The sequence below is a fragment of the Monodon monoceros genome, unplaced genomic scaffold, assembly GCF_005190385.1.
Source record: "Monodon monoceros isolate NGI ecotype Baffin Bay Population unplaced genomic scaffold, NGI_Narwhal_1 Super_Scaffold_16, whole genome shotgun sequence".
Taxonomy (NCBI): Eukaryota; Metazoa; Chordata; class Mammalia; order Artiodactyla; family Monodontidae; genus Monodon; species Monodon monoceros.
This window is the reverse complement of record NW_021703772.1, coordinates 10,993,375-11,011,485: the sequence shown is the minus strand read 5'-3', so window position 1 is coordinate 11,011,485 and position 18,111 is coordinate 10,993,375. Positions and strand designations below refer to the sequence as shown.

General features: G+C 39.6%; 1 protein-coding gene across 1 annotated transcript in view; it reads right to left on the bottom strand.

Moving 5' to 3' along the window:
- Positions 1-18,111, bottom strand: part of SPHKAP (SPHK1 interactor, AKAP domain containing) — a 95,489-nt gene that overhangs the window by 17,633 nt on the left and 59,745 nt on the right. The window contains exons 5-6 of the mRNA XM_029225621.1: positions 16,326-16,581; positions 10,618-14,386 (exon numbers count right to left, since the gene is read on the bottom strand). Of these exons, the coding sequence (XP_029081454.1) occupies positions 10,618-14,386; positions 16,326-16,581 (4,025 nt within the window). The remainder of the gene's footprint in view (positions 1-10,617; positions 14,387-16,325; positions 16,582-18,111) is intronic.

Below are 18,111 nucleotides of genomic sequence, written 5' to 3'. Positions count from 1 at the left end.
GAGGCAAACACTCAGCACAAAGGGGAGGGCTCCTAAACCATTTGTTTACTTGGTTAAAAAATAATTTCCTGGACTAATTCCTTACTGAATTAGGACCTTATGTTATTAAAAAAATTCATTATAGGATATTCCTTACTAAATCAGAAGTTAAATCTCAATGATTGACATTAAACATCCAGCTTAAAAATGAATCTGTCAGTATATTTTATTTTATCTCAATTTCCCACTCTATTTACAGTAAATCTCATACCCCATGTCACATAACTAGGGATTCAGAATGAATAGTGATTATATCTAAAACACTAGTTTCCATTTTCTTTTGAGAGAAATTTATAGGTTTGTTCATTTTTCCCAGACTGAACCAGGAGGAAACAGAAAATAAAAACAGACCACTCACAAGCACTGAATTTGAGACTGTGATTAAAAATCTTCCAACAAACAAAAGCCCAGGACCAGATGGCTTCACAGGCGAATTCTATCAAACATTTAGAGAAGAGCTAACACCTATCCTTCTCAAATTCTTCCAAAATATAGCAGAGGGAGGAACACTCCCAAACTCATTCTATAAGGCCACCATCACCCTGAATCCAAAGCCAGACAAAGATGTCACAAAGAAAACTACAGGCCAATATCACTGATGAACATAGACGCAAAAATCCTCACCAAAATCCTAGCAAACAGAATCCAACAGCACATTAAAAGGATCATACACCATGATCAAGTGGGTTTTATCACAGGAATGCAAGGATTCTTCAATATACGAAAATCAATCAATGTGATAAACCATATTAACAAATTGAAGGAGAAAAACCACATGATCATCTCAATAGATGCAGAAAAAGCTTTCCACAAAATTCAACACCCATTTATGATAAAAACCCTCCAGAAAGCAGGCATAGAGGGAACCTACCTCAACAAAATAAAGGCCATATATGAAAAACCCACAGCCAACATTGTTCTCAATGGTGAAAAACTGAAAACATTTCCACTAAGATCAGGAACAAGACAAGGTTGTCCACTCTCACCACTATTATTCAACATAGTTTTGGAAGTTTTAGCCACAGCAATCAGAGAAGAAAAAGAAATAAAAGGAATCCAAATCAGAAAAGAAGAAGTAAAGTTGTCCCTATTTGCAGATGACATGATGCTATACATAGAGAATCCTAAAGATGCTACCAGAAAACTAGTAGAGCCAATCAATGAACTTGTTAAAGTAGCAGGATACAAACTTAATGCACAGAAATCTCTTGCATTCCTATACACTAATGATGAAAAATCTGAAAGACAAATTAAGGAAACACTCCCATTTACCATTTTAACAAAAAGAATAAAATGCCTAGGAAAAAACCTACCTAAGGAGACAGAAGACCTGTATGCAGAAAACTATAGACACTGATGAAAGAAATTAAAGATGGTACCAACAGATGGAGAGATATACCATGTTCTTGGATTGGAAGAATCAACATTGTGAAAATGACTCTACTACCCAAAGCAATCAACAGATTCAATGCAATCCCTATCAAACTACCAATGGCATTTTTCACAGAACTAGAACAAAAAAATTCACAATTTGTATGGAAACACAAAAGACCCCAAATAGCCAAAGCAATCTTGAGAAAGAAAAATGGAGTGGAGGACTCAGGATCCCTGACTTCAACTATACTACAAAGCTGCAGTAATCAAGACAGTAGAGTGCTGGCACAAAAACAGAAGTATAGGTCAATGGAACAGGATAGAATGCCCAGAGATAAACCCACACACATATGGTCACCTTATCTTTGATAAAGGGGGCAAGAATATACAATGGAGAAAAGATAACCTCTTCAATAAGTGGTGATGGGAAAACTGTAAAAGAATGAAATCAGAACACTCCCTAACACCATACACAAAGATAAACTCAAAATGGATTAAAGACTTAATGTAAGGCCAGACACTATCAAACTCTTAGAGGAAAACATAGGCAGAACACTCTATGACATAAATCACAGCAAGATCCTTTTGACCCACCTCCTAGAACAATGGAAATAAAAATAAACAAATGGGACCTGATGAAACTTAAAAGGTTTTGCACAGCAAAGCAAACCATAAACAAGACAAAAAGACAACCCTCAGAATGGGAGAAAATATTTGCAAATGAAGCAACTGACAAAGGAGTAATCAGAATTTACAAGCAGCTCATGCAGCTCAATATCAAAAATACAAACAACCCAATCCAAAAATGGGCAGAAGAACTAAATAGACATTTCTCCAAAGAAGATATAAGATTGCCAACATGCACATGAAGGAATGCTCAACATCACTAATCATCAGAGAAATGCAAATCAAAACTACAGTGAGGTGTCACCTCACACCAGTCAGAATGGCCATCATCAAAAAATCGACAAACAATAAATGCTGGAGAGGGTGTGGAGAAAAGGGAACCCTCTTGCACTGTTGGTGGGAATGTAAATCGATACAGCCACTATGGAGAACAGTTTGGAGGTTCCTTAAAAAACTACAAATAGAACTACCATATGACCCAGCAATCCCACTACTGGGCATATACCTTGAGAAAACCATAATTCAAAGAGAGTCACATACCACAATGTTCATTGCAGCACTATTTACAATAGCCAGGACATGGAAGCATCTGTCCATCAACAGATGAATGGATAAAGAAGATGTGGCACATATGTATAGAGTGGAATATTACTCAGCCATAAAAATCAACGAAATTGAGTTATTTGTAGTGAGGTGGATGGACCTAGAGTCTGTCATACAGAGTGAAGTAAGTCAGAAGAGAAAAACAAATACCGTACGCTAACACATATATATGGAATCTAAAAAAAAAATGTTCTGAAGAATGTAGAGACAGGACAGGAATAAAGATACAGACATAGAAAATAGACTTGAGGACATGGGGAGGGGGAAGGATAAGCTGGGACGAAGTGAGAGAGTGGCATAGGCTTATGTATACTACCAAATAGATAGCTAGTGGGAAGCAACCACATAGCACAGGGAGATCAGCTCAGTGCTTTGTGACCACCTAGAAGGAGGGTGGGAGGGAGATGCAAGAGGAAGGGGATATGGGGATATATGTATACATATAGCTGATTCACTTTGTTGTACAGCAGAAACTAACACACCCATTGTAAAGCAATGATACACCAATAAAGATGTTAAACAAATAAAAAAATAATAAAAAATAAAGGTAAATTTCTTTCCTAAGCACTTTAGCTGTATACACAAATTTTTATATGGTATGTTTTCCTTTTCATTCAATTAAAAATTTATTTAAATTTCCCTTGTGACATTCTTTGACCAACTTATAATTTAGAAATTTTTCAAACTTTTTGGGGTGTGGATTTCCCAGGAATCTTTTTGTTATTGATTTTTATTTTAATTCCATGTGGTCGGACAACATATTCTATATGAGTTTAATTCTTTTTAAATTTATTAAGACTTGTTTTATGGCCTAATGGTCCATCTTGGTGAATGTTTCAAGTGTACTTGAAAAAAAATGTATATTTTGCCGTTTGGTGGCATCCTTAATACATGTTAATTAGGTCAAGTTGATTGAGAATGTTACTCAAGTCTTGTAGTATATCCTTATTGACTTTCTGTCTACTGTTCTATCAGTTACTGAGAGAAGAGTGTGAAATTTCCAACTGTAACTGTGGATTTGTCTATTTCTCCTTCCAGCTCGATCAGATTTTGTTTCATGTAGTTTGCAGTTCTATTATTTAGGTGATTACATATATACATTTTCCATGTCTTCATGATGAATTGGCCCCTCTATCATTATAAAATATCCCTCTTTACTCCTGATAAAATTCCCCTGACAAAATTCCTTATCCTGAAGTTGATTCTATCTGATATTAATGTAGCTACTCCATCATTCTTATGATATTTCTTTTTCCATTCTTTTACTTTTAACCTATCGGTTATTTTATATTGGAAACACATTTCTTATAGATGGTTTATGGTAGGGTTTTGCCTTTTTATTCAGCCTGACAATCTCTGCTTCTTATTGGAGTGTTTTGATCATTAAAAAATTAATGTAATTATCAATATGCCTGGGTTTAAGTTATTATCTATTGGTCCCATTTATTCTTTGTTACTTTTTCCCTCTTTTCCTGCATTTCTCTGGATTAACTAAGTAATTTCTACCATTCCATTTTATCTCCAGTATTGATTTATTGGCTTTTTGTTTTACATTTTTAGTAGTTATCTCAGGGTTTACAGTATGCATCGTCAATTTGTTACAGTCAATTTTCAGATTACATTACACAAATTCACTTAGAAAGGAAGACTTTTACACTTCCATTTCCTCTTCCTATCCTTTGTGCCATAATTGACATGTATTTCAGTCCCTCATGTCATAAAGCAATATTTTTTGTTTTAAATAATTATATCTTAAAGAAATTTTAAAATTAACAAAATATTTTGTATTTACTATTTGTGGGATTCTTTGTTTCTTTGTGTACATCCAAGTTCCAATCAGCATTATTTTCCTTCAGCCTAAGAACTTCCGCTAACATTTCTTATTGTGCAAATCTCCTATTGGCATATTCTCTAAAATTCTGTTGTATAAAAATTACTAGTTAGCTTTATTTTTTAAAATAGGCTTTATTTTTTTTCAAGCAGTTTTAGGTTAACAGTAAAGTTAAGCAGAAAGAACAGAGAGTTTCCATGTCCCCTGCCCACACATGTACATAATAGCCTCCCCCACTATCAACATCCTGTACCAGGTGCATTTGTCACAACTAATAAACCGAAATCAATGCACCATTTTCACCCAAAGTCCACCATTTACATTAGGGTTCACTTTGGTGTTGTACATTTTATGGATTTGGACAAATGTATAATGACATGTATCCACCATTATAGTATCATACAGAATAGATTCACTGCCTTAAAAATCCTCTGTGCTCTACCTATTCATCCTTTCCTCCCTCCTAAACCCCTTGCAGCCACTGATCTTTTCACTGGCTCCACAGTTTTGCCTTTTCCCAGAACGTCATATAGTTGGAATCATATAGTATGTAGCTTTTTCAGATTGGATTCTTTCACTTAATAATGTGTATTTAAGTTTCCCCTATGTCTTTTCATGGCTTAATAGCTTATTTATTTTTAGTGCTGGATAACATTCCATTGTCTGGATGTTCCAGAGCTTATTCGTCTATTGAACTACTCAAGGAGGTCTTGGTTGTTCCCAAGTTTTGGCAATTATGAATAAACCTGCTATGAAATCTTGTGTGCAGGTGTTTTGTGTGGACATACATTTTCAACTCATTTGGGTAAATACCAAGATCATATAGTAAGTAAGCTGGATCATATAGTATAGTAAGTAAGCTGGATCATATAGTAAGTAAGCTGGATCATATAGTAAGAGTATGCTTATTTTTGTAAGAAACAGCCAGACTGTAATCCACAGTAGCGGTACCATTTTTGCATGCCCACCAGCAATGACTGTGAGTCCCGGTTACTTCACATACTCACCAGCATTTTGTGCTGTCAGCGTTTTGGATTTTGGCCATTCTCATAGATGTGTAATCGTATCTTATTTTTGTTTTAATTTGCAATTGCCTAATGACATATGATATTGAGCATCTTTTCATATGCTTATTTGCCATCTGTATATCTTCTTTGATGGGGATTCTGTTCAAGTCTTTTGCCACAGTCCTTTGTCAGAGATGGTCTTGGGGAACATTTTCTCCCAGTCCATAGCTTGTCTTCTGGTCTCCTTGACAGTGTCTTTCACTGACAAGAAGTTTCTAATTTTAATGAAGTCCAGTTTATCAATTATTTCTATAGGTCATATCTTTGGTGTTGTATCTAAAAAGTCATTGCCAAAAGCAAGGTAACCTAAATTTTCTCTTACGTTCCTTTCTAAGAGTTGTATAGTTTTGCCTTTTACATGTAGGTCTATGATCTGAGTTAATTTTTGCTAATGGTGTTAGAGTTGTGTCTAGATTCATTCTTTGCGTGTGGATGTCCAGTTGTTCCAGCACTGTTTGTTGAAAAAACTATTTTCTGTTGTATTGTCTTTGATCTTTTACCAAAGATCAGTTGGCTATATTTGTGTGGGTCTATCTCTGAGCTCTGTATTCTGTTCCACTGACCTATTTATTTACCCTTTTACCAGTATCACAGTCTTGATTACTGTAAGCTTTGTAGTAAGTCTTGATGTCAGGTAGTGTCAGCCTGATTTTGTTTTTCTCCTTTAATATTCTGGTTATGCTGGGTCTTCTGCCTCTCTGCATAAACTTTAGAATCATTTTATCAACATCCACAAAATAAGTTGCTGGGATTTTGAAAGGGACTGCATTAAATCTGTGGTTCAGATTAAAAAGAATTGGCATCTTGCCAATATTGAGTCTTCCTATTCATGAATAGCCTTTATTTTTTACTAGGTAAAAAGCACTAGGTTGGGAGTTTTTTTTTTCCTTCAGCACAGTAAAGATGTCATTGTTTGTCTTTTAGTTTATATTTTTTGCGGTAGAAAGCTGTAACTTTTAGTTTTGTTCTCCAGTATGTAAGGTTTCTTCTTCCTTAGGTTGCTTTTAAGACTATTCCTTTATCACTGGTTTTTAATAATTTGATTGTGATATACACTGATGTGGTTTTTTGTCTGTTCTGCTTAGACTTCATTGTACTTCCTGATTTATAAGTTTATCATTTTCATCAACTTTCATAATCATGTGTACTTTAAATTTTGAAGCATACTTATAATAGTTATTTAAAGTATTTGTTGGTTAATTTCATCATCTCTGTAATTTCTAGGTATATTTATATTGAATAATTATTGTCTCAGTTATGGGTGACATTTTTCTGCTTCTTTGAATGTGTAAAATCTTTCAGCTTAACTGGACGTTAAGCTGAAAATTTATATTGTTGAGTGCTGAATTTTGTTGTCTTTCTTTAAAGACTATTGGGCTCATTCTAGGTTAAATTAGCTTCAGCTCAGCCTGATTTTTCAATGCTTCTCTTCAAGTTTTGTCAGGGCAAGTTTAGATCAGTTTTTATTTTTCAGGGATAGTTTAGCCCTAATTCTACGGTATGATTTCTTTCAGGGTCTCTGCTAAATCCTGCATATGTTTAACATGGTTTCTCCACTGTGGCTGGTTGGAACTAAACGTTTCCTAGTCCTGTGTGAGCTTGTGGCGTTGTTAGCTTACAGATTTCTAGCTTCATGGGGTTTCACCTATACATGCATGGCTTAGGGTTCAGTAACAGACTCGAGGGGAGCCCTCTGCAGACTTCTGGAGTTCTTTCTCTGATAGCGCCCTCCAATCTCTGAATCTTCAGCTGAGTGACCACTGAGTTCTGCTCAGATTTGTCCTCTTTGTACTTCTGTCTGCAAAGGAAATCCAGGGGCTTCCCTGGGGGCTTCCCTGGTGGCGCAGTGGTTGAGAGTCCGCCTGCCAACGCAGGGTACGCGGGTTCGTGCCGGGGTCCGGGAAGATCCCACATGCCGCAGAGCGGCTGGGCCCGTGAGCCATGGCCGCTAAGCCTGCGCGTCTGGAGCCTGTGCTCCACAACGGGAGAGGCCACAACAGTGAGAGGCCCGCGTACCGCAAAAAAAAAAAAAAAAAAAAAAAAGGAAAAGGGAATCCAGGCAGAAAGTTAGACTATATAAAGCTCACCATGTTTGTTTTCCTTATCTCAGAATGCTGCTTTTTGTGAAATGTCTGACAACAGTTGTTTCATATATTTTGTCCACTTTTCTAGTTATTTATAGAGGGAGAACAAGTTCAGCTTCAATTACTCCATCATGGGTGGAAACAGTAGTCCTTTCACATTTATCTTTTGTTATAGTTTTCTCTGCAGATATGCCATTAAAGTTTTGATTCCAATAATCTAATTTTAAATAATTATGTTTATATCTAGCAATGTTTAATTTCAATGATTATACTTATCTCTTGTAGTAATTAACTGACTTTTAACTCTACCTCATTCTATTTTTTTTTGCGGTACGCGGGCCTCTCACTGTTGCGGCCTCTCCCATTGCGGAGCACAGGCTCCGGAAGTGCAGGCTCAGCAGCCATGGCTCACAGGCCCAGCCGCTCCGCGGCACGTGGGATCTTCCCAGACCGGGGCACGAACCCGCGTCCCCTGCATCGGCAGGTGGACTCTCAACCACTGCGCCACCAGGGAAGCCCAAATCTACCTCATTCTATTTTGATTGCAGTTTTTCCCACTCCTGTTTTGTATACCTTAATTTTTCAAATATTTAAAATATGTTATATTCTGTATCTGAGCATCCCCACATCTGCAATCTTTGCTAACGATAATTCTACTTTGATATTTGTGAGTCTTTCTTATAGTGCCTTGATTCCTGTGTATCTTGAAATTTGAAGTTTTGAGCCTATATTTGATAGGCATTATCTATCGAAATCCTTTGAGACTTGGGATTAAATATCAAGAGACTTATTTTTGCCTCTGCCAAGGTCTCACAGTGTTGTTAACCTAAGATTGCTTTAAGGTAACTTACCAGTTTGTGGTTTCCTACATCATGAAGATGGTGCAAATTAGAACCCCAAACATGCATTAAGGCAAGCTGTGTTTATAAATGCTCAGGGGAATTTCTCTTCTACTCTGAGCTCTACTCAGAAAGATATGTTTTCTTATCATGTCCTTTTTCTGGTGGGTGGACTAGTTTCTAGCTAGAACACCATAATGCTAGAGATACAAGTCCTTCAATTCAATTCTTCATTTTGTCGGCACCCTTTGTCTCTTCCTTTAGGTCTCGTCTCAAATATCAACATCCTGTCTTAAGTGGCCACTTCCCCCAAAAGGTAACTCTCTACCACATTACTCTTTTTATTCTCCTCTCATCACACTCTACATCACACACTTTTTCCAAAGGGTTTTTCCATGCATCTTGTCTGTCTCTCGCACTGGTGTGTAGGAGCCATGGAAACAGACACTAAATCTCTATTTTCTTCTGTGCTTGCAGCCCCAAAGGCAGTGTGTATCACAGGTGAGCATGCAGATATTTGTTGGATGAATAATTATTTGTCTTGAAGCAAATATAAATGAATACGCAACATAAAATATATTTCTAAAAAAGTTATGTTAGGTCTGTGAGTGCAACATGTGAATGCTCCAGATTCTCAGTTTGGTGTTTATACCTTGTGGTCTCAAATTATCAAAAAGTTAGGTAATTGCTTTTCAAAAATCTCAGAGAAGGTGGCTGAGTTAAGAACACATCGCTGCTCACCAGTAGGATAATATTTTCCCCCAAATCAAGAACTGGGTTATCCTAAATCACCCTTAAGCTCTTTATAATTGATATAATTTGGTACCTGGACAAATGTGCTAGCCTAAAATACAATAGGTATTTCTATTTGGGCCTGCCATGATGAATTCTGAATTCTGTTTCAAATAACAAAAAAGTAAGAGTGTGATTTTTATTTCATCATGTTGAGATTTTAAGAGGTTTTTAGTAAGAATTATGAAAATGTCCCTCAGAGAATAGCCTAAAAATATCTTCAGGACATGACACCTCCCCACTTCCAAACAATCAGTCGTGCCTGTATCATTTCCCTCCCTCTTGTGCATAAGAGGGTAGGAAGTCTTTCACAGGGAACTGAGTTCCATGTTTAGCTATTTTGACATGTCAAATCCCCTGATAACAACTCTGAGCTTAGAAAATGTGATCTAAATATAACTAATTTCCCCTTTTGCAAATCCTGAGAATTCTGTAGTTTTAATAAAATTCTTACACTGTTCATAACAGGTTTCTCTTGGGAAAAAGATCTCCTGGAATAAAGGCAACCATATACCTTAACCCCAAACAACAACAACGATAAAGTAAACATTTATTGAGTGTTTATAATGGCCTAGGCACTGAGGTAAGGGCTTGTGTACATTTCTTTATTTAAACCTTAAGAATCTTCTTATGATGTAATTATTACTATTATTCCCCCCCAACAGGTGAGTAAACTGAGGCAGAGATCAGCAAAATTGCTTAGAGTGATGGGTTCAAGGGTATTTAGTGGAGATCATGTTTCATAACAATTCTTTATATTGCTCCACAAAGAAAAATATATTCAATACTTAGTCCTTATGTTTAGGAAAAAGATTCAGCTCTCAAATTTCTAAGACTGATGATGTTGTTTTGCACTTATGCTACCATGGTATCCCATGCATCTAAAGGGCCAGCACTGTGAGACATGGTGTCCTTGCAAAGACCTTTAGAATAAGACAAAAAAGAAAAACTTGAGAGACCCTGGAGAAAAATGATACCAAAATATTTAATGTCAGAGTCCAATATTAAAATTTATTTACATTTAACTGTTTTCGAAGGACAAGTTGATGTAATTTTCTTATTTTGCTTGAAAACTGCCATGAATTAATTTCAGAAGGTAGCATTCTATGGGAGATTAATTGTAATGGGGAGAATGATATCTCATTTCTTCTGTTATACACATAAATCAAATTTGTTTTAGAGATTATTTAAAAAACCTTCCATCTTTCTATTATAAGTGCATAGTAACCCAGGGATGTCAATTACTATCTCAGAAATTCAGTTCTTGTGTCAGTAAGCCCCTAAGATTTAGAATAAATACTAATTAAGATGCAAACTCCAGTCCCATGCACCCTATCTCGTCTAAGAGGTCATTGACTCACCTAGGGTTCTGGCAGGAATTCACAGTAGTGTCTCCACCCCTCGCCACGTGTGGGACCTTTTCTTCTTTCAAACACTCTTCTGCTTCCTCTAGGCGGCTGCGTTTGGAAAGGACGTGTTCAGGTTCTCCAACACATTCTTCTCTCTGATCTATTTCAATCTGAATTAAAGGCACTTCCCTTGAGCAAAGTGATCGCCTGGTGTGGCTTAGAAGGACAGCATCCTGGCACGAGGAAGTTTCCTTTCTAGAATCTAAACTGTTGTGATTTGCAAGAGGCGCAGCTTTGCTTGGAGACGACATTGGGGGATGTTTGCTTTCAGTAATGGAGTTTTTCCTCGGGTAATGAACAGGCTCCTGAACAAGCAGAGCTGGCCCACTCTGCACTCTACTCGAAGCCCATCTGCTTGCACACTTCTCCACCTGCAAGGAAGAGCCACCGGAAGCAGGCTCGGCATCAGCTGCCCGGGCGTCGTCCACTATAATTTTGTTCTTCCGCATGAGGGCTTCGATTGAGTTTGCCCACGTCTCGTGAATTAACATGTCTGTGATCTGGTCGGCCCCACCTCTCCGATACAAGCAAGAGTCAGATTTGCAGAGACCCGATGAGGAAGCGCTACTGACCTGCTGTACGCTGAGGAAATCTTGCTGGCTGTTTTGAGCAAAGCCATCTAAGGAATTGGCTTTGATGGGCACGTTCACCGTCAGCCTGGAGCCCAGGGATCTGCTGTTGGGCATGGATGACTGTCTGTAACACACCGGGGATCGCAGAGAAGGCAACAGCAAGCCAGTCGTCCAGTCCTGGCTGCTTCGTCCGGAGGAGGCGCCGTCTTTGTTCTCTCGTTCAATGTCCCTCAACATGTACCTATAGAACTCCTCGGTGATGCTCTCGGTGCTGGACTGCTTTGAGGGACAGCTTGGCCTCACACTGAGGTGGTCATTTTTCCTGCAGGCCTGTTGCATAGCTGAGTTCAGAATACTGCTGGCATTCTTGCCTGCGTAGTAATCCAGCAGTAACTCAAACCCTCTTCCTTCATTTTCCATCTGGTTCACCATGAACCTGGAAAACTCATCGGTGATGCTCTCACAGCTCGACTGCTTAGAGACGGAGCTGGCCCTGCTAACTGGCTGGCTTAGGGTACTCATTAAACCCAGGCTATTCACATACGCCCCGGCGTTAGAGTCCTCCTCTGGAATGCTCTCACAGCTGGAGGCCTTCAGCCGGTTCCACCTGTCTCCACTGAGTAACCGACTCCGAGGATAGCTCTGGGCTTGCCAGACACCATCCACCATACAGAACTCTGTGAGGTTCACGATCTTGGCTGCCACTTCGTCTGCAAAAGTGTTTACAGAATCTGGGACGTCCTCAAGGTTCATCGACTCGTCCACAACCCTGTTCATCAGCTTCTCTTTAAGTTCCGGGAACTCATCTGTTTTCCTCTTGATCTCGCTGAGTCGTGGTGGCTTGTGTTTCCTCACAGTGGCCCCGCCGGCCTGGCTCTCTTTCTTCCTCTTCAAGGATCGGCAGGATACGTTGGGGGTAACCAGAAACTCATTCCCTGTTTTCCATGCACAGAACCAGGGTTGTTTTCCATTGGAGTTGTCAAGGCAAATCGCTGCTATTTCAGTTGCCATGGAAACAATGGTCTCTGCTAATTCTTCTGCAAAGTCTGCAATGCAGTATATGTCTGGGTGTTTTGCCGGTAGCAGGGATTGAGCAGGAAGCAGCAAATCGTTCCCTAGCAAAGACAGGTTACCTTGAACTTCATTGTTTAGAGGTGAGGCACAATTGTACTTTTCTGGAGCATTTGGATTGATGCTGTCCTCAACGTCCTGGGAACTGATGTACTTGCCGACGGTCGGTGTCATTTCTCCCTCTGAAGGGGCTCTGCATTCATTCTCATTGTGACTGGATTGTTGATGAGGGTTTTTTGTATCCTCTTCCACCATTCCCTTCAGATATGTCTCCTTGGGGGGTGTTTTAACAGACTCTCTGGGAATACAGGACAATTCAGGTTGCAGTGTGGGGTTCTGGGAGAGGACTGGCTTCTCTGGGCTCTTGCTATTTTGCCCGGGATGCATATCATCTACAAGATCATTGATAACAAGACTGGTGCTCTGCAGGTTGCTAAGTGGATGGCTGCTGGAGTAGTCAGTGGCTTTTGTCCATGCTCGACAAGTGGCCTGATCAGTTGGCTGAGAGTCTAGTTCGGTTTCTCTCCCTCTGATGGTCTCCTTAGAAACGATGGTGGGACATTCACCAAGCTGTACAAGGTGGCTCATCTTCTTGAAAGTGAAGCATATCACATTGAAGAGCAACTGATTTGTACTTTCCATTAAGGTGTCCAGGGTTTCAGATGAGTGCCTGCCATCGCTGGGGTCGATTATTTTATTTTTCTGGTGAACTTCATCAATGGAATGCTTCAGGATAACATTAGACAGGGTCTGTGCCAGTTCATTCCCAAGGACATTTTCTGAGCACAAGGTCTGAGGCTTTGAAACAGTTTCTGTGATTCTCCTATTCATTGAGTCCATGAGGTCTCCAATGCTGCTGTAGGCATTAGGTCTTGTTAAGACCAGAGTGGCCTCCTTGAGCAATGCCTCTGCGATGGCTTCATTCCCCAGCTCCATGCTCTTCCCGGTCACTGAACCACAAAGTCGGGGGGCTGCTGCAGAAACCTCAGCGGCAGACAAGAAGCCACTTGAAGCCACAGGGCACTTCACCTCTCCTGCTTCACCCAGGCCACAGACAGCAACAGCACTTGCCACCTGAGTCATGCCACACAGAGCAGATGGAAAGGAATATTTGCTGATGGAGTGTTCCTTGAATACTCGAGATGACTGAGTTTGCACCGGTTCATTTCCTCCCAGTGGATGGTTTGAAACCAGGGATTCTTGCTCCGTTTTGAATCTTTCTGTGGCCTGTGGACTGGAGATGGTTCCAATCACAGTGGCTGCACAAGCTAAGGCTACTTCTAGAGCACTCTGGGGGTGTTTGCTGGAGTCCTCTCCAGAGAGGATGCCTGAGGTTTCAAGTGAGACTTGTGTCTTGGGCCGTGAGGAGATACCTGGCTCAGGGCCAGCAACGCTGCCTTCTGAACTCTGAACGATGACAATTTTGGGGAGTTCATTCCATGACCGAGGGACCACAGTATCTTCTGTGGAGCAACCACTGGGGAGCAGTGCACTTCCTAGAGAAACACTGACTGCAGAGTCCTGGGGTAGCGTAGGCTGAGACTGAGATAATCGAATAAATGCGTCTTGCAGCACAGATTCTGCTAAATTCGTAGCATACTCGCCGGTTGTGGCTTCTCCATCTTTTATGGGAAGAATAGAGTTTGTGCCGTCTTCATGGTCTCCTGGGTCTAAACTGCTGTCATGCTCAGAGAAAGTACCACATGCAGAAGGTCCATGTCTCTTAACCATCCTTGAGAAATAAGCATTGCCTGGAATACATAGTGCCTGTGATTCTCCCTCTTGACCTTTAAAATTTTCTGAATAATAATCATTTGTGGTTGGCTTATCATTCCCCACAACTTCACCTTTCCACTCTGATGGCTTGGTTGAGGGATCTAGACTCTGCAAACTTGTATCTTCTGCCACTTTTCCCAGAGATCCTTCTGTTTTAATCAATGGTGTATGATATTTGCTAACATATTTATCTCCCAAAGCGTAAAGTAACTTTTCCTTTTTGTAATTCCATTCCTCCCGAGTGGCTTCCTTTGGCTTTTTATTTTCCAAAGCATTGTCTGAGACATTTATATTTTCATAACCTACTGAAGAGAAAATGAGGGCCACTATTACTTTTTATTTATTTTCTTTTTTAAGACTTCATTTTTTAAAGAGCAGTTTTAGGTTAAAATTGAGACAATATAGAGAGATTTCTCATATATCCCCTGCCTCCACACGTGTGTAGATTTCTCTATTGTGAGCTCCTCCCGCAAGAGTGGTACATTTGTTACAATTGAAAAACCCATAATAACACATCAGAATCACCCAGGGTCCACAGTTACCTTAGGGTTCATTCTTGCTGCTGTACATTCTATGGGTTTAGACATGTATAATGGCATATATCCATCATTACGGTGTTGTACTGGTTTCACTGGCCAAAAAATCCTCTGTGCTCCACCGATTCATCCCTTTGACTACCATGTGCACCCTTGCCAAACTCCTGGCAACCACTGATCTTTTTTTACTGTATCCATGGTTTTGCTTTTTCTAGAATACAGGCTTTTCAGATTGGCTTATTTCATTTACTAATATGCATTTAATTTTCCTTCCTATCTTTTCACGAATAGCTTGTTTCTTTTAAGTGCTGTATAATATACCTGCGATTACATTTTAGATAGCAGGTTTCCATGAGTCTAAAATAACATTTAATTCCTAAAGATGCTTTACAGAATCAGGTATCTTTATTTTTTTTTAAATAGCATTTTGAATGTTTCTTTAAGAAAAATGAATCCGAAAAGTCTTTTGAGTTTCACTGTGGACTGCCACTCAACGAAGTGGCCTTCAATGCGGGGTACAAATGCAAGTGCTAGCTAGAGTGTGGGAGGGCATTTGGGAGCTGAGGGCTGGTCACCATGTTTCAGGGAGAAAGTAACACAGACAATTGTGTCTTGAAGCTTCCCAGTGGGTACAGGAGGAGAAGGGAGGACGTTCAGGTCACCTAAATCATGGCCTTGTTGAAAGAGTTATTCTGAAGTTGGCACAGGATTTGCCCCAAGGACAGTGGCAACAGCATATGGGGTATCCCTTCCTCTGTGGGGAAGAGTAACCCATTGTTCACTGAGCTACAGACGTAGACGTAGAGAACGGACCTGTGGACACGGAGGGGAAGGGGAGGGTAGGACGAATTGAGAGATTAGGATTGACATATTACACTACCCTGTGTAAAATAGCTAGTGGGAACCTGCTATAAAGCACAGGGAGCTCAGCTCGGTGCTCTGTGACCACCTAGATGAGTGGGATGGGGGGCTGGGAGGGAGGTCCAAAAGGGAGGGTTCACGTGTATACATGTAGCTGATTCATTTCATTGTATGGCAGAAACTAACACAACACTGTAAAGCAATTATACTCCAATTAAAAAAAAAGAATGAATAAATGAAAGCTAAGCACTTTCCTGGGTTATTTCCTTCTGTACTGACAACAATAATAGCTAAATATAATAAATATGTATGGTTAAATGATATATATATATAACAAACATATGGTTAAATATAATAGTGCTAACAGCACTGCTATACTCCCAAATTGTGGACAAGGAAACTGGGGCTCAAAAAGACTGGATAACTGGCCCGAGGTTTCACAGCCTCAAAGAGGCAGTGCTAGGATTCAGGTCAATCTAACTCAGTTTCAACTAATACATGGCTTTAATGGAAAATTTAGGGACGTTAACTTTCCTCCAAGTGATAGTCTCCATCTCTTGGCAGGCAGGAGGATTTTGTTTTAAAACACATAGATTTCCTTCAGCATCCCTAAGGCATCTTTAGGGAGAATGGGGCCATCTAACCATTAAATCTGTTAAAGTGCCTCCGTCAGCATCCCCACTAGTGTTTTCTTACTCCCTCTCCCTCTTTAAACTCCTTAAGTGAAGGTTGTGGTGTGTCAGCCAAACTGATGTGGCCTGAAACTTTTCTGAAATTTAACTCAGACATTTTTATAGGGTGACTAATTTCAGGATGCACATTCGTTTTATTGGAAAGTTCTCACCGTTCCTATATTCTTCCACATCGCTTTCCTCCTCCAAGTGCTCGGATGCGGTAAGAAAGTCTTCTTCAATTGAAGACAAGGAACAGTTTGTGTCATCCTCCACTTTTAAGATGTTTGTTTCCAGGTGGAGCTGCCGCTCCTGCACCAGTTCCAGACCAATCAAAAATTTGTTGATTTCAAAGATGATGCAATTGGTACTGTTTGGTCTGTTCCCTCTTGCACACTGGACCAAGCAGATATCTGACGACCAAGGACACTAAAAGCAGAGAGAGAAAAAGGCATTTGTTAAAAGAGAAAATATAAAACCATTCCCTCTGACCTTTCTTCTTCTATCAATCTCTCTGTTAGAAGGAATGGGGACCTTTAAAATATTTGGAATATTTTCTGGGCTTTTATTGATGAACTGCTTGAAAAAAATTCAAGTGGTGCTTGGGGAAAACAGGGTACCCAGGAGAAAGTTTGACTTAGTGGAAAATAGACTAATTATATCACATATTTTTGTTCTCTCCTGTCAAAGCAAAAATTGCCCTGGGCCACATTTACCAGGCACTGAAGACCTTACTCAAAGTTATTAAAATAGGAGAGAGAGGCCAGAACAGAGCTGGACCACAACTCCACTGAAACAAAAGGCAATTGGGTTTTTAAGAGCTAGCATAGGAGGATTGACATCCATCTGCGTTTGGTAAGGAAAAGTAAACTTTCTTGTATCTTCATGGCTGGAGGTAGTCTTGCAAATTGGAGCAAAGTGCCCGCGGAAGTCAGGCTCCCACCCTTCCACAGAGACGGGGACACTAGCTTCGCTGATGGTTACATTTCAAAGAGATGGGTCCTAGGTCCTTCAGAAAGACATTCTTGGGTTGTAAAACTGGCAAAAGGCTTTTAAAACAATTTACATCTCAATGGGGCAGAGAAACAATTTATAACGATGTTTTCTAAAGTAAATGTTCTGAGAAAAGGGAGGTTTAGGGCCTGGAGTCAGGAGGAAGGCTGTCTATAGTTTAACCTTGGTGATATTCAATACAACCTCTGCCAGTATTTCAGACGGATAAGGAGTATTTTCTCAATTACAGTTAAACTTTATAATTTGTATTGTTCATTTGAAGAAGTAGCCAAAATGAGATTTAAAGAAATCCCCTGGAAGTGAACGAATTCTGTCTAAAGGATGGGCATATGGGGACAGCAGTGAAGGAGGTCAAATCATTGGCTGGTGTCCCACCGAGACCTGTTAATTCTGTTCAGTTCCAGGGTTACAGACCATCTCCCTATTCTCTGCTACACATTTTCACTCTTCATAGTGTTATTCATTAGAATAGCAGTAAAAAAAAGTTTTGATTGCCCACGCACAGATTACTAGTAAATCACAGACATGTCTTGTGCATTACAAAAATGAAAACATTCTTGTAAGAGGAACAATATGCTTATTTATAGTAATTTTTAAGAGAAAATTATTTGAATGGAAACAACAGTTAGTGGACAAAGGGAAGCGAAATAAACTTATCTCAAATGGAATTCAAAATGTTTGGAAATATTTTATGTCCTAAACGGGATTATTTAAAACATGCTGACTGTGGTTGGAGTTACTTAGGTCTCATCCTAGTTAACCTGACATTTTAGAATCCTTGAGTCTGAATGTATGTGTGTGGGTGAGTGGTGAGGATGTGTATATGCAGAGGAACACATACACATAGACATTTATGCTGTATTTCTGGAGTTTATCTTTTTCTGACATAAATATCATTTATCAATCTCTTTGATTGCATATTATAATTAGAGTAATTCTAGGACA